Consider the following 16916-nt stretch of genomic DNA (forward strand, 5'->3'; position numbering starts at 1 on the left):
GAGCAAAAAAAAAAAACAGAGAACACTACTACTGACCCCAAGTCACATAAACTGCATACATCAGCTGTCCCTAAATATCCCAAATAACTACTACCCACCCCAGCCAGCAAAATTCTATCTGCCTTTGATGCACACAGAAGAGGATTCTAAGCAATGAGCCGTTTGCCACACAGGGGAGGGGGTAGGTTTCTTTGCTTTTAATAATTTCTGCCACAGTTCACTCGCTCCCACCAAAAATCGTAACAGCAAAGAAGAGATAATCCAACACTGAAGGTAATTTAACATAAAATTAAACTCAAAGGTTCCTTCTGGTTATTTGGATTTGGGTTTTTGGCTTGTTTGGTGTCCCCCCCCCCCCCCCTTCTTCTAATATTATTATATCCAAGGAACATGGACAATAAAATGTGCAAGTTTTATGGATCTGCACTTGAAAAATTAAAAGAAGGTTTTCAGGGTTTTCTGTCATTCCTAGAAGCTCCTTCTCCTCTCCCTTCCTCCTTAGGGAGCTAGTCAGTCTCTGCTTTGTTATGTCAAGATTAGTCCGTTAAAATAAAATTCAAACAAAAATGTTAATTACTAAAGCAAAAGGAATGAGCTTTTTCCTTCCCCAGCGTCACACACAAGCACACACGCTGTCTAACGCAAGCACAGCGAGCCCGGCAGCATAAAAGTATGAAGGATAAATAAAGGGGATCCTGAAACATTCTATCTAGAGAAGTCCTCTGTCTTTGTGCAACAAGATTATGGGGTAACGGGGAGGAAAAAAACCCACAAACCATCACAAACAAAAAAAACCCAACCACTACACAAGTGATGAAAGGCCAGAATTTCAACTGCAGACAGACATTTGATTGAAATTCTTTATCCTACCATGGCATGCAATTCCAAACAGAGATGGACCCTTACCTTGGATCTCTTTTTCTGCTGGTTCTGATTTGCACCTCGTTTCTGGGTAGAGCAAAAAAGAGAAGCAGTTATCACTTCAGTGGAGAATGTGCATGGCAAGAGCATTAACAATAAAAAAAAAGAGATTCAACCACTCCTAAATGGTATTTTAAACAGTTGCTGACTGCAAAAACAACTTCCCCAAACCCAGTCTGGAAAGCAAGGGAAACCAAGAATCATCTCTGCTCACTTTATTCATTTTAAGAACAGGTATAAAAACCCAATAAAAACACACTGCACAGTTTTCTGCATTTCTGAATATAATAAAAATCTAAGAAAAGGCATACTTAATTAAACGCTCCCCCTCTCCAAGCTCCTCTTAAATTGTAGTCTCCCCCTTTATTTTTATATTCGATGGAGCAAAAAGGATTAAAACCCCCTCATCCAATAAAGTCTTCTCATCAAATTACCTTCTTTGGCTTTGCATAACAACTTTTTGTTGGCAGTAACACCTACAAACCAAACCACACATTAAGTAATTATTCATTAAGTATTACCTGTAAATTCATGAGATCAAGGTAGTTTTCTAAATCCCCAAAGAGGGAAAACAGCCAAATATTTCACCAAGCTTTAACACAGATGTCTAGGAATTAACTTCTCAGAAAAATTAATAACAGGGACAGCAGCCTAAAGAGCTTAAAAGGTATAACAAATAATAGCATTTATTTTATAGGGAGGTAAAAGGACCCAGAAAACCCAACAAATAAACAATCTTTAAGAAAAAAAAAAAAAAGAAAGAGACAGTCTCAAAATTAAGAGAGGAAAAACAGGGGAAGTGTAGGCAATGAGAGAGAACATAGAAATGGAAAGACAATGGTAGCACACTGATATTTAACGCACCCATTCACTATTCCTGTCTTACCTGCAGCTCTGTCTTGGCATCGCTCAGCTTCTCCTCCTTCTCCTCCACTTCCGAGCTTTCAGATTTATTAAGGATACAGTTGTCCATGTTCCCTTCAGAGATGGCAGTCTCCTGCTCTTTCGCAGCTTCCTCTGCTGTCTCCTGGTTTGATTTACCTTGCTCAGACATTCTTCCAGACAGAAATTAAAATAACAAGATTTGGTGACCTGAAAGGTCAAGATATCACGACACAAACACACACAAAAACACTAGGGGTGAATTTTTTATTTTTTTTTTTAATTACGATATATTTTTTTTTTAATTCCCAAGTCATTTAATTTCCTTTGTTAAGCAAACCAAAATACGCAGCTCAGGAGTGGAAAGAGGCACTGAAGAGATGTACTGAATCGACAACATTGGCTGTCTATACCAGCAGAATAGTGTCAGGTTAAACAGGTCGTAGAGAGCAGATTTAAGGTAAGGTCCTGCAACCTCCTGTCTCTCCCACCCCAGCCCCAGGACTGCAGAGGTGCAGGCATGGACAGTGAGGGACTTTCTGCTGTAGAGCTCAGCGGCACCAGGAAGGAAGGACCCATTCAGAATTCCAGGTCTCTGGCATCTCAGTGCTCCCCTCCTCCCGATTTCCCCCTCCCCTGCCCTTTTTTTTGTTTGTTTGGTTTTGGTTTTGTTTGAATAAAAAAGAATAGTCAAACAAACAAAACACACAGAAATAGAAACAAAGCATGAGCCACAACACTGTTTTTTAGCACTCAACCACGGGTTTTGTACATAGCAGAAGCCCATGGTGCTCACTACCATTTTAAACATATATATTTGAAGAGGTTCAATATAAATTCAATATAAATATGAAATCTGAATTTGGCAATGAAGCTCTCAGGGTCAGCATTTTCAGGCACCAAACTGACAGCTCCATTATTAAAATCCTAAGCCTCTTCCCAAACCCCGTGTCACTCTCCAACACTATGAAAATCCTACAGGAAGCCCTTGGCAGGTATTTCTGATGAAGATATCTTAACCAAACCGCATTTAGTCTCAGCTCACAATGGGTTGTTGTACAGAAGCTTTAAAGGCTTTTCAAGTTAAAGCCTATTATTATTTTCTCTCTCTTTCTCTCTCTCTACCCCCAGCTCCCTCTTGAAGCCTCCTCCACTGATCAATTTTCAAATGAGACTCATGAATAATTTAACTTTTCCTTCCCCCATCCATTTGGCTTAAGAAGTACCTTCAGGAAAAACAACTGTGGTTGAGAAAGGGAGCTATTTCAGAAAGGGTCTTTTGCAACACCTTGCCACTTCTCAGCAATGAAACACTGGCTATTAAGCAAAACCACACTTTGCCATGTTTCTTTTTACAGCTTGTAGTGCACGTTCAACAGATCTGATATCGCTTACCTTTGTTTTTTTAAGCTATGTTTTAAGTGGGGAAAAAAATCCGACCTACTGAGTAATAAAAACTTACTACTTCCAGTTTTTGCTTTTGTTTTGACACTGTAAGCAAATAAAATAATAAAGCCTTTCCTACATCATCTTCCCATTTAAGAAGAATTGTGGATTTCACAAGAGATGAAGCTACACAATTCCGTAATCAACCAACTGGAATATGAAGCTCACAAATTAGCTGACAGTAAGCCAATTCAAGCTTTGAGTTCTTCTCCTTCCTCCCACCGCCCTTCCCCAGGAAGTCCCATGCTATCGGCCATTCTGCATTTAGAATTGAAACTTGCAATGCTCCGCTCAAAATTCAAACCACGACGAACGGCAAGACCTGAAACTGTTAAACAACCCTCAGTTTGCAAGAGATTTACATCAAGAAACCGCACACACATGCACAAGTTCTCCATGGGCATATTACCCCCCCCCCCTCAAGCTCACCTGAGTGCTTACAGAGTGTTCTCAAAACCAAGGACACTCATCGTTTATCAGCCCCACCAAAGCCACCATTTACCTGAAAAACTGCTATAATTCCCACTGTCTTTCTAGCGCCTTCTGTTGCTCTTCGCTGGCTAAGTCCACGCAAATGATCAACGACGACGTGACTCCCATGTCCCCATTAACAGTTCAAGGCGCCAATCTCCATGCTGGTCCTTCACGGAGTTTGATGGATCATAGTCAACCTGGAAAAAGACGAAAAGTAAATAAAAGCAACGGTAACAATCATGGTACAAGGTAAGGATGCAATAGAGAGGACCAGATTTCTAACACTAATGACCAGCTTCAAGCAAATCACTTTCACAGCTTGATCCAGCTCCACCTGTCTCAAAACTGCCTGCTTCTTCTCTAATGAAGGCTAGAGCCGGCTGTTCAAGTCATAACAGCTCCTACGCAAGGAGCTAAAATTAACAGTTGCATTATGCACTGAAGATTACTCATTTCAATTTTAACCTTTTTTAGTGAATTCTAGCACTTCTCATTAAAAAAAAAAAAAAGCATATATACATATTTATATATAAGCTCATCTGTTTGCTTCAACAGAAAGCAATGAGGGCATGAGGAAAAAGGACTCGCCTGCTTTTCAACTACGGCTTCTGCTCCAATCGGAGTTTCAACAGTCAAACGCTATTGAAAAAAGAAACTAGGTGGGTGCTTTTAGAAAGTGACCTGCTTTTCCAGGGTAGCGAATCGAGATGTTCATTTAATAAACTGAATAAAAAGTTGAGATGATCTGGAATGGGAGGAGGAGAAGGCAGAAATCCTATTCCCCAAAAAACGGCCGCCAGAAAAACTTTCTTTTGAGGCACTGCGAGAGGGGGGAAAAAAGGAGATCTCCAGGTTAGAGTTGGAAAATAATCCTGAAGAATGAGTTGCCTCAACAATGCAATTTATGCTCTTCATCAGGATTGCGTTTACCAGCTGAACCTGAGAAAAGGAGCATTTTTGGGATGAGTCGGATCGATTTACAAAGCCACGGCCGTGTGCTGAACTGTCTTGATACAGCTGGCATCTCTTCCCCAGGCTTGCGCGTGAACGGCAGTTGAAGCAATTACTGGAAACACACCAAACCAGCAAACAGAAAGAAACACCTATCGTTCCACTTGGAGGGGGAGAAAAAAAAAACAACAAAAAAAACCCCCCACCAAACCAAAAACACGGACCGAAACCGAAAATCATCTCACCCTAATAACCTCACCCTAATAATCATCTCACCCTAATAATCTCACCCTAATAATGAAACTCCTTGTTTCTGAGGCACGTTTTAAACCGCACATGGGATTTTGCACATGTAACTGCTGTACGGTATGTGGCAGCACGCTAGAGCTCAGCATGTCAAAAAAAGCTGAATTTCACGCGCCAGAACTGGAATTTATCACCAAAATCAAGTCCTGCCCTCTCCGGGAGCTCAAGTGCAGAGAGGAGACCAGCAGGCAGTTGCATAAACTCCCACGGCCAGTCTGCAAATTTATATGCATAAAAAAATATTTCTTTTCCTCAAAGCACTTAATGATTTGTACAGAGTAATACAAAGTACATCTCTACAGAGGAATACGAAGTATGATTTCCCCACTTGCTTTTCAGTATTTATCACAGGACATTTTCATAAATTTTATCTCATTGACAAATATAGGATCCTGATGGGAGTGGCAAAAGAACAATATGGAAAATTATGCCTAAATGCTCAAGCACATGCAAATGTATTTCATGGAGCCAATACTCAGAGAGAAGAGATTGAATAAACCACTGACTTAAAAACTTTTAACCCTTCCATTAACGCTTTCCATCACACTTCCAAAAGAGAGAGAGGGAAAAAAAATACATAAAAATAAATCAACCAAAACCAACCACAAAGCAAAAACCCCAAGGAAATACAGTGTATTACAGTTTCACCCGGCAAACTGCCAGTCAGGGGACAGACTGATGCAAATCAAAACCCTCCAAAACTAACTAAACAATAGATAGCTGTACCAAAATCAGGGCACAAAAAAAATAACCTCAGGATTCTTCAAGTATTGCCATGTGTCACCAATTAACTATTCATAAGACAAACAAACAGAGCAAAACAAAAAATACCCCAGCCAACTAACCAACAAAGGGTATCATATCCAGCAAGTGAAGAGATCTGCCAAAGCTCCAATAAACAGTATTTCTGGTCTTGTGCCACAGATGCTCAACATAATCTTATCATGCTTTACCAAAGATGTATTTCTTCATAAACCGAGTTCCCCATATTGTTACACTTAAGATCAGATGCCAACATCATTTCTCATTGGCAATGTACAGCAAGACCATAGAATCTTAACTTAAAACAACAAAAAAAACTCCATAAATTTCCCCAAGAAAACATAAGCAAGTGGAAAATAAGCTTACAGTGTGCAGCTATCATTTTTCAAACCCGCAATGACAGTGTTTCTTAGGATGATTCTTTTAAAAAATCCTTCATAATTATCTTCAGGGGGAGGGAGGGGGAAGGCAGGAAGAACTGAGACATATAGCAGTCACAACCGAGCTCTTCACCTTCCTCAATATAAATTTCCTCCTCCTCCATTAGGCAATTTACAAGTGATGACTAATCATTTACATACTACAATACGTAAAATACACTTCTGGTTGCTTGGGTGGGTTTTCAAAGAGACTCAGATTTCTATAAAATACTTCAGGGACAGTATAAATAGCAAAGAGGAATCAGTCAGAAAATAGCCATTAAGTCAGACATTCTGATTGAAAATCTGTCTCTTCCTCGCGTGTTTCCAGGATATCTGGTTATTCAGTGATGAATGCACTTTTTACTATTCTCAGTCCTGCAGTGACAGCACCGCTCTGGAAAAACATACTGGATTATTCTCTTTCTTGCACATCAACAGAAATGTCAGCGATGATTTGACTGCCGAAACCTTCAGCACCAAAGTGATGCAAAAGGCTGAACAAATGCACTTGTGGTTTTGATCCTCAGGTAGAAACAGCAAAGCCCGTTGCTAGGCGAAACCCACCACCTTTATTTGCAAGCGAGCAAGAATTTCACAGGGGCGTCGGGATCTTAGAAGCAGCCTACAAGAGCTTGCAGCAAAATTTCAGCCCCGTTCCTTAAAGCAACTTGAGGATCGCATGCCGCAATGCAACGGAAAATATAGGTGCCCACCAAGCCACTTGCAGAACCATTTTAATGGAAACATAATCTGTTTGTACAGAATGTATAAGACTCAGGTGACGAGCAAATATTGTGTGGATGCTGGTGGGTTTTTTTTTCTTAAAACTGCTTTCTTTATTAACAGGATTTTAACTTTAGAAGCTGAGGGTACCACCGAGCTTGAGCAGCTACTGCCAGAGCTCAAAGAGAAAGGCATGGAAGAAGGCACGTATAGTCACATATGTTCCTGTAACACGTACCACGCAGATTCCAAGGAAAGTCTCTGGGAAGGAATACACTTAATTTAATGCAGGAGCTTAAAAACTATACCGAGGAAGAAGAGACGTCAAAAAAAGCACAGAACAGAAAAATGAGCAAAGGCATCAGAAAGGTCTCTTCAATGAAGAACTGACAGCTGGCCATCAACCGAAATTAAACAGAGAGACATCTGACAAAACCCTACAAGCCCACCACAGGAGAGTAAGCCCTTTCTGTATTATGTATCAGGAAATGTTTTGATGGCCTCAAAGGTATCACGTTCTGAAGCAGGAATTTTGAAATCTTTATGCTCCAGTAAGTATTGACACATCCTCTCTCAGAAGAGATGATGATGAGCAGGCTTTGAGGCCAAACAGCATACTCTTAACCAAGAGTAGGCAGGAGCAGGCAGGACCAAGCCCTGCCAGAGTGAAATCCGAGGTGTTTTTCTCCAACTAAAGCTGCTAAGCATACAGGTAAAATCAACAGCTCCTCTAGCTGAAAACTGGCTCATCGTCAACATCAGGATCCTTCTCGTCCCATAGTGGTTCTCCACTCACATGAACGGTACGAGCCCGTGAGCTGAAAGCAGGTACGTCAGTCATGACTTCCACTATGCGATATATACCTTACCCATACCTATAAAGATAGTTTTGACTCATTCTTGCTAACTAACTCATCAGACCCCAGGAAAACACTGGAAAGTCACATGAGTATTATCTTAAGATTATCAGTACACACAGCCCTCAACATTGCCAAACTCTCCTGGCTTAAAGCATAAAGTTCCTGTTATTTGATATTTACTTTAAAAATTCCCATTCCTAGCAACAAGCAAATCTATGAAAATCTCACATTTCACACTGAAAACAAGCGCTTCAACTCTCTGTGGTGGCTTCAAAGACAATCTTCAGGATGTAAAACCTATTGTACCAAAAAACCCCCAAACCAACCCCCCAAAAAACTACCATCCCACCCAAAAAAAGGCAAGTAAGATGAAATCCAGCGTTTTAGTTTGAACACACTGCTACTCAGCTGTCAGCCCTAGTCATCAGGACCTACATCATTAGACAGGTGGTACTCCATGCTCCTTCTCACTGGTTTCCCACATTTCCCATAGAAATACACACATGCACTTAGAAGCCAATTTTGCCCCTGTGTATTATCATAGCAGGATAATAATCCATGCCAGCTCTCACACCAACATGCTTTAGTATGAAAAACAAATTGAAAAATAACATCAAAATCAAGGTTGCGAGAACGTGGAATCCTACAGGTTTGCTGGTTGTTAAAAAGACTGAAGACTAACCCTTAAGAAACAAGGGCAAAAAATACTTTTAAAGGAAATGTTTGAAGACTTATTTCACTTCCCGCCTCCTCTTGTCTTCACTTTGTCCCCTCTCCGTCATCACTACAGAAACAGATAAGGAGGCTGCCTACATTTTCTGCTCCTGTGTGCCACGGACCTTTGCAGGTAAAAGGCTCTTTGGACTCATTTACTGTTGGTACTTTCAATAAAGACTGACAGCAGATGCATTCCCCCCTCCAGGAGTTACAGAAACATGAGCATCTGTGTACGAGCAGTAGCACAGAGGCCACTGACCCACCTTAAGCAGGCCAGCAAACAACCATCGGTGGCAACAGTGGTCAAGTTTGATGAAAACGGGGCGTACGGAAATATATTGGATAAGGTTTCAGATCCTACGCAATGATCGGTTGCCTTTTAAAAGACCCAACTAGACAAGATGAGGAGCAGCATCCCAGCTAAAGCCTCCGTGTCGGAATAGCACTGGCTTTCCTCCCAACCGGCATGTGAAATCCAGTATTTACAAATTACAGCAGGGCTAAGAACAATCTAACAACTGAAAAAAAAAACCAAAACACACCAACAAACAAGAAACAAAGCAATTCTTTGTGGTTTACAGTTGATTTCTTTTTTCCAAAGGGATCCTCTTGTTCCTAACGGATTGCCACCAATATTTTCCACTTTAATCCCCTGTCAGAAGACCTCATGTCAATGTCATCATCTTCAGTCAAGTAGTAATGACGATTTTCCCTCTAGCTTGTTATATTTCTGCAAAGCTAGAAGCTTTACCCCGGAAAATAAATACAGCCAGCCCATAGGGAGAGCCTGTTTTGTTTTAATACTTAAGAAAAGGCTCAAAAAAATGCTCTTTTATCTGTCACGATGACCATTTGAAGTCTTCCAGGATCAGCATGAAAAGATACAAGGCTTTGAGTGATCTGACTAATAAATGTCAATCACGCAAGTTCACTAGGAACAGAGTAACACCCAAACTTTTAACAAGCTAATCCGATGTACAAATCGGCACCCTTGGAATGAGTTGTTTGCTTTAGCCCAGCCTTCAGAACATCATTTCAACGCATTTCAAACACGTACGCCAATTTGTTCTCTCGTTCCCGGATATAAAACTGACACATTTCCCTAAAAATCAGGCTCATTAAACTCACTGGTCTGACTGTTAGCTGGCGGAAACCAGCACAGCTCCTGTGCCTCCCAGCTCAGAGGTACAGCGGTTCCCAGCCACGCTGTCAATGCACCCGAGTCTCCTCGCAACACACAAATTCTGTAACCAAAACAACAGCCAACATAGGAAAACACACAATTCACAGGGAAAGGGGACTGAAACTCGTCTTCCCAGGTAATCAGGTCTGTTTCTCAGCCATCAAAGGTAATTGTATCACGAAGTCTCCTTTTCCGACTGATAGCTTTACTTGAAGATTAGAGGGGGTCTGGGGAGGATGCTCTCAGCCGTCTTGCTGTAAGGATTGTTCAAGAACCTCACTGCCTTGCCAGGACACTTTCTCCATTACCCCACTGTATACATCAAATACTTTGCATATTTTTCTTCTTGTGCCAATAGTTTTTGTTTTAAATAGCTTTCCCAATTTCTCAGTAGTTCTCTCTTCCTGCGGGAAACAACTGCACGCCATCTTATTATGTGCCATTAGGTTTAAAGAAGCCAATTCCTTTTAATTGCCAGTTAAACAGGTATACGCTATTTCCATTACTATCTACATCTAGTCTAATTTTTATCAATTGACGGTTTGCTTCAACAATCTCTCTCATGCTCGTCCTCCATCTCTCTATGCAGAGAGATGTTCTCCCACCCATCGATGCTCAGTGGCAAATGCGCTAGAGGAGCTCCGTTTCCACAAACACTAAAACCAGTTTAAAGACAGTGAATATCATGATAAAACTCCTTCTGGGATATCCTTATTTCAGTACGAAACGCTGATCAGCAACGCAGCGTAAATGAGCCTGCGTTCCCCACAGAGGGGGTCTCAGCAGTGCTGAGGGCAATCAGAGCTACTGCAGAGCCTGGGAGCCATCACAGAGGGAAGCGGTGGGACTACGGGTATCCAGCACAGTCTAGGTGAGAAAATTCAGGCCGTTTGTGGTACGTTATACCTAATGAAATAGGAAATAATATATAGCTTACATTCATTTTGATTTGAACTACATTTTAGCTTAATGCAGGAGTTCTTGAAACATTTTTTGTTCCTCTAAGTCAAGCTATCCCCACTCTTTCTTCCTTCAATGCCTTCTCTTTGGCATTTCTATCCTCTCAGGTAACCATGGATTAAGTCCATTTTGCTTTACAGACAGGAACTATAAGCTCAGTTTAACCTATTTCTTTACTCAGCTCCTCCTATAGCTTAAGGACTTTACTAGAAAACCCGAGCACCACAAGTCTGCGTTTGGAGTGTACATGCCTTTGAAGAATTCAGTCTATGCAGACCGCAGGTAATAAATGAGTGCCCAGCCGAGCCACCATCGTTATTAATAACCAATCGTGCCAAACGCAAACCGATTGAATCCGAGGAGGAAACAAACAACCCAAATCTAAACAAAACGAATGTCGTGGTTTCGGCCGAATTTACCAAAACCGGACTGACAGATGGCCCTTCCCCCCCTTCTTCCCCCCCCCAAAAGAGGAGAGAGGAGGAGAAAGAGATAAAGAGATTCAGAAGTTTAGAATGAACTAAACTACTTTAATGAAGAATTAATATTAAAATAAAAATAAAGAAGAAAATAATGAAATAGATACAATATATACAAAACCGCGTCAAGCTCCCAGGATGACAGTCATGTCACCGGCAGGCACTGGGGAAGTCCCAGACTGGACTCAGTGACGAATGGGAACTGGATTCCAGCTCTGGAGTCAGGAACACACGGATCGGGATCAAAGGCAGATGAACAGACAGAGTCCTCTCTGGACGTCGGCCATCGCAGGAAGGGGCTGACCCTTTGATCCCTCAGCTTTTATACTGAGCGTGGGGCAGATGGGATGGAACACCCCAGTTGGTCAGGTTTGGGTCACCTCTCCTGTCCACTCCTCCCCACCGATGTGACCCCTCTACGTTTTTTCCGTTTCCGACCCTCTAAGGGGGCAAATAACGAAATGGGCTGCCCTTGGTTGTTACAGCAATAAGTATAAGCAAGGGCTTCCCTGCACACCATCCCTTGGCACGGAGCACAAACATTGGGCTTATCATTCTGAGAACGAGCAGTTTTCTCCACAATACACCGTTAATTTCAGAGAGTTAGAGGAGGCCGAGCTAGGATGTAAAGTTACGGAACAGAAAATTGGTTCAGTTTTACTTCAAACCGGGACAACGAAGAAAACAATTTCGTTCACTACAACATCATCTTTGCACAAAACATTCTGGGCAACTTCTCCCAAAGATGATGATTTTTTTTTTTTTTTTTAAATACACAATACTCAAGACACGGATGACCCATAACTTATGGTCAATTGCTTTACACTTCTCCCAAAATCACCAGTGGATGGAGGCATAACTGGAACGAAAATGCTGCAGGAATGGACCAAGTATCACCAAGTCTCACATATGCTTCTCCTGATTTTTCCTTTTCCCAATTTATATAATGGCCCCGATATTTCATCCTGCCATTTTTTGACAAATTAGGTGCATTTTCACTAGCGCTAGCTTAATTGGCAAAGCCTGAAAGAAAATAATTGCTAACAGCAAAGCAGCATTATGCTGATGAAAGAGACCTGCGCTTAACCACTAGAATTGCCTTAGTGGACAAACACCAACTACAAAACAGCAAAAAGCTTCCACATGAGAACTGAAAGACAAAAAAAATAATGTATCATTTCCCTCCAAAAGTCTCTTTTGATTACTGGAATTAAACATAGTAGCTATTCCTATTTTTCCTAGTACCATTTTCTGAAACAAAACTAGCCTGCAGCCAAAGAAATACTCTTCTTTCCAGAAAAAAGAAAGCAAGCCATAAATCTATATAAGGTTTAAAAAAAAAAACCCAACAAACAACCCACCACACATTATATTCCCTCCCCCATTTAACGTTACTGCTTGGAAATTGTGCAATTATGCTCTCCATGTCCAAAGACAATTGGTATCAAGCTTGTTTTAATGCAGAGTAACTTTTCCAAGCTCATATTCCAACCAATTTGTATAGTCGCAGCTCAAATCCCCTCTAGCAAAGGTAACAAAGATCAGACCCTTTGAAAGGTCCCAATACAAGATTATTATTTTAATATATTATTTTATTTATTTATCCATATAGGAACAATGCCAAAATTTCTTCTTGAGTGTGTTTATCAAAAAATACATTGGAATACAAATGCTCAGTTGATGGCTGCTTTTGGGCATTAATAGACTTAGGAGAGCAACGCCCCGTGAGAACTGTTTATGTAGACAAAGTCTCATCAATTAAGCTTATTTTGCTAGACATTACTATTGTGTCTAAAAATCTTGCAAAGGTACAGGTAAGATTTTGGCAATTTTCAATCAAATCTGGAGATGCTCCTTGTTTTTAACTTTGAATCTCCTGAGAATTACTACTTTTTTTTTTTTCTTTTTCTGTTAGAGCCACATCCCCCTTTTTTTCCTCATTGTTTGAGGCCCTTCTGAAGAAAAAGAAAATTAAGGCATATCATACTTTCCTAATACTATAGAGAAATTATAAACACACATAATAGATATAAATATTTATGTATCAATTGTGCATTTTATGCATTTAATTTATATATCTTTACATTTTAATACATGTATATTTGTATTTTATGTAAACACATTAACCCCATTTTGTTGGTTGCATTTTGGCTGGTCTCAGGCAATGCAATTAAGTAGTAAATACCATACGTTACAAAAAGAAGCCTTAAGCATGCTATGCATTGTATCCAATGCTCTATATTGCCATGGTTTCAAAAGAAAATGGAGAAAAATGCCAGGTGTAAGCGTAAATTAGAAGTTAAAATGCCTAAATACATGCTATAGAAGCCAATGAAACCATTACATATTACTGTGCAATGCTCCAAGCACTTAAGCGCCAGATATACTCAGCTTGTGCTCACTCGTAGAAATAACAAAGACAGCGATGTCTGTCTTTTATCAATTCCCTTGCCATCTCTAAAAATAGATTCTCCTCCTATGTTAGAACCCATCTTAAGATATGTACTGATGTACATCCCATTTCCTCGTCAGAAGCATCAGCAGTAGACATGGCAATCAAATTCCTGAAGAAACAAACAAACAAAAATCCAACTACAAAATACCAATGAGGTATTTTATACTGTCACCCTAACGGCCAGCGAGAGGAAGAAATCCTCTTCCAAAGCAGTTACCATAGTCAAGAGAGAAAAGGCAGAAACCCAGGTTTATAGAACAGGCTCAAAGATTTGCAGCTTTGGCTTCTGATAATACCTTGCCAGAAACCCTGCGGTTTCTGCATTATGTTGGCCTTTTCCAGTGGGTAATTCCAGGCTCCATGCGATATTGTGAACAAAAGAAAAGGCAGAAAAAGTGTTTCTATGTCTGTTTGTGTTTTTCAGGGAAGGAATTATGACACATGTATGAGAGAGAGCTAAGCAGCTTTGTTACAAAAGTAATTGGCCATTCCACATATGCCTCGCCAGAAAGCTGCATGAAACACGAACTAACAAAAGAGAGAAATGAATACACAGCAGAAATCAAATATTCTAGCCAATGTCTCCAAGGAATATGTTCTATTAAATTTAAAATAGGAAAAAAGAAAACCTAATCGAAAGGGATATTCAAAAAAACACGAGCAGAAAAACAGTGAGGTTTTTTTTGAGTACTTTAAATCTTGTTATACAGATTGAAGTCTCCACAAGTTCAAATATGATTTTAAGAAAACTTCTATAATATCCAAAATTGTGTTTACCTGCTGTGAAACAATCTGTCTTACTTGGCACTAGAAACCACTAACTACATCAATGATCTAAAAATACTGAGATTTAAATTACAGGAGAGAAGTGCGGGACTGAAGTTCTATAGCCTGTAATATATTGGATTTCCATTGCAGAATGGCCGTATCATCACATTTTTTCATTGCTGTGCTCAGTACCAGAGAGTAAACAAAAATATCATTATAAAGCACAACACTGGAAGGGTAGAGAAGAACATATTTTATTAAACTTGAAGATGAAAAATGGAAGTGGTGGGACTTTACTGACTATGACAAATTGATACGTACCAAGGGCAGCTCTATGCTACAGATCCTTTAAAGTACAGATTTCTTTCCGGGCTTGGGTCACAGCCTGGACCTTAAACAAGCCTGTTAAATGAGACCTTCATTTAATAGTCTTTGGAAAAACAAAAGGCTTTCATAAAAATTCAAGAAGGTATTCAGAATTTAATGAGTACTTTGGAACTTCAATAGCCCTAAATTCTTTAACTGAAATTTCATATTGACTAGTTATAAGCATCTTTGTGGTATTCAACCATGTAATCCAGTGATTTATTGTTTTTTCTCTAAACGTTTTTAGTAGTTCACCTGTGAATGACGTGTTTTTCACCTATTTAATCTTATTTTGAGTCTAGGCTGACCTCCCCCATGCAAGAACTGAAACAATAATTTTGTGTAAAACACAAAATCCTTTCGTTCAATACTTCTTAATATGCTATGCCACACAATGGGGGCCTCAGGATTTATTTTGATACCTTCAGGATTTTCTAAGGCTGATGGAACACGACAAAACTACAGGAAAGGGCAAGTTAATAACCACTCCTGTCACTGTTTAAAGTCCAGTTCTGAGGAACTGCGACCCTTCTTGCAAATCACCCTTCTTAATAAAAAAAAAAAAACCCTAGCCTTCACATGTTTTATTGGACCATGTCAAAGTGCAACGGCAAGAATTTACGCCCTTGTCTTCTCTTCTGACATTAAAAATTATCTGCCCAAGAACCTTCTGTAAAAGACAATAAAAGAAGTAAAACTAGCTTATTGTATGTTTTGCTTAATTTATTACATGCTCCACAGCAAAACAAATCTTCTGATTGACTATTGCTTAAAAACCTGGATCTACTGTACAATTTGAAACAGAAAGAGGGGAAGCGGAGAGAATTGCAGTTTCATACGGAAGAAAAGGCAAAGGAACTGTTCCGCAACCGGTATTTTAAGTGTTATAATATCTCAAAATCACACAAAACGATTACGAAATGTAGGTTATAAGTATTAATTGAAAAAAACAAACCAACCAACCAACCACAAAATCCCTAGTAAATACACTCCATTTCAAAATGTGGTTAAAAACACCCAGGGACCTGTCATTATAGGTGCAAATAATAAGCTGATAGATATTCCAAGTTTTAACAGATATCAGCAGGAGCAAGTGTAAATAACCACACACTAGCAACTCTGCTGGAGAGTCACTGGACTTTGAGTAACGCGTGACCTCCAAACAAATCCGCATGGTTGAGTGAAATCTTTCATCCCGTTATAGAAATGAAAAAAATCCCAGTCTAATACCAAAATTTTTCTTACCGTAATAAATTTGTCTTTGTAACTAAACGAGTAATCACCTGACAGCATTAAAGTTACGGTAGTATCTTAAAAAAGACTTAAGGGAGGACTTGAAAAAATAATTTTCTAAGAAAATATACTGGAAAATAGCTTCAGCTGCCTTAGAGAGTTTACTCGTTTTCCAAAATACTTCAAGTAAAAAGAGTTGTGTCTGAACAATGTCTATTCTCCTTAAAATTCAGAAATCCCACTGACATTCTGGGAAGTCTTTTTGGTGAACAGGACTGACTGGGCTGCAGGTTTTTTTATCTTTTGCCACTGCCTGGATTTCTGTGTTGCATAGGTGATTTTTCACAGGTCTTGGCTTTTATACGCATGTACAATATATACAGAACAACCTGACAAGTTTCCTTTTCATCCCCTAAAAGCACAAAACAAATAAAAAAAAAAAATCATAGAACTATTGCACGCCTCGAAATATAAAGTATCCTGCAGTAAGTTCAGTGCTGTAACTTACTTTTAAGTAGGTCCACAGACGCCATGCATGAGAAAACTTGTTGGCAGAGTACAGGTTGTCCTCTAAATATCTAAGTAACTTATCTGAAGGAAATTTCCACAGTTTAGAAAGGATCAAGAACAGGCCCATCAGGAACTCATATAACAGCGCCACATGGTCTGACGTATTAATGGCTCAGCTAAACACCACCAGCAAAACTAGGTTCGTTCTGAATTGAGAATCATGCCAGAAAAGCCCTGGTCCTCAGAACCTCCTGAATACGGGGAGATCTGAACCCACCTCGGGCCTATGATCTCAGCAAGTGTTCCACTTAAGGGATACTTTTTTGCATCAGAGAACAACTAAATAGACAAAACTCCAAACAACAGTACTTAGTATTTCTCTCTTCTTTCTACACCTCTTCTGAATGATGGTTCTCCCGAAGGGAGCTGTTGAGTTACCCAGCCAGCTCATGGAAAACAAACATACAAGTGGGGACCTCCCTGCTAGTCTGGTTTCAT

At 39.9% G+C, this 16916-nt stretch overlaps 1 protein-coding gene across 2 annotated transcripts in view; it reads right to left on the minus strand.

The window, feature by feature from the left end:
• Positions 1-16916, minus strand: part of ARPP21 (cAMP regulated phosphoprotein 21) — a 213669-nt gene that overhangs the window by 106333 nt on the left and 90420 nt on the right. Inside the window, exons 2-5 of one of the 2 annotated variants that reach the window (XM_074150269.1) lie at positions 3752-3920; positions 1808-1976; positions 1356-1397; positions 907-948 (exon numbers count right to left, since the gene is read on the minus strand). In XM_074150269.1, the coding sequence (XP_074006370.1) occupies positions 907-948; positions 1356-1397; positions 1808-1975 (252 nt within the window). In that variant the 5' untranslated portion in view covers position 1976; positions 3752-3920. Of the gene's footprint in view, positions 1-906; positions 949-1355; positions 1398-1807; positions 2014-3751; positions 3921-16916 lie in introns of both variants that reach the window. The other variant, XM_074150270.1, reaches the window with a different exon arrangement.

The sequence above is a fragment of the Numenius arquata genome, chromosome 7 (genome assembly GCF_964106895.1).
Source record: "Numenius arquata chromosome 7, bNumArq3.hap1.1, whole genome shotgun sequence".
Classification (NCBI taxonomy): domain Eukaryota; kingdom Metazoa; phylum Chordata; class Aves; order Charadriiformes; family Scolopacidae; genus Numenius; species Numenius arquata.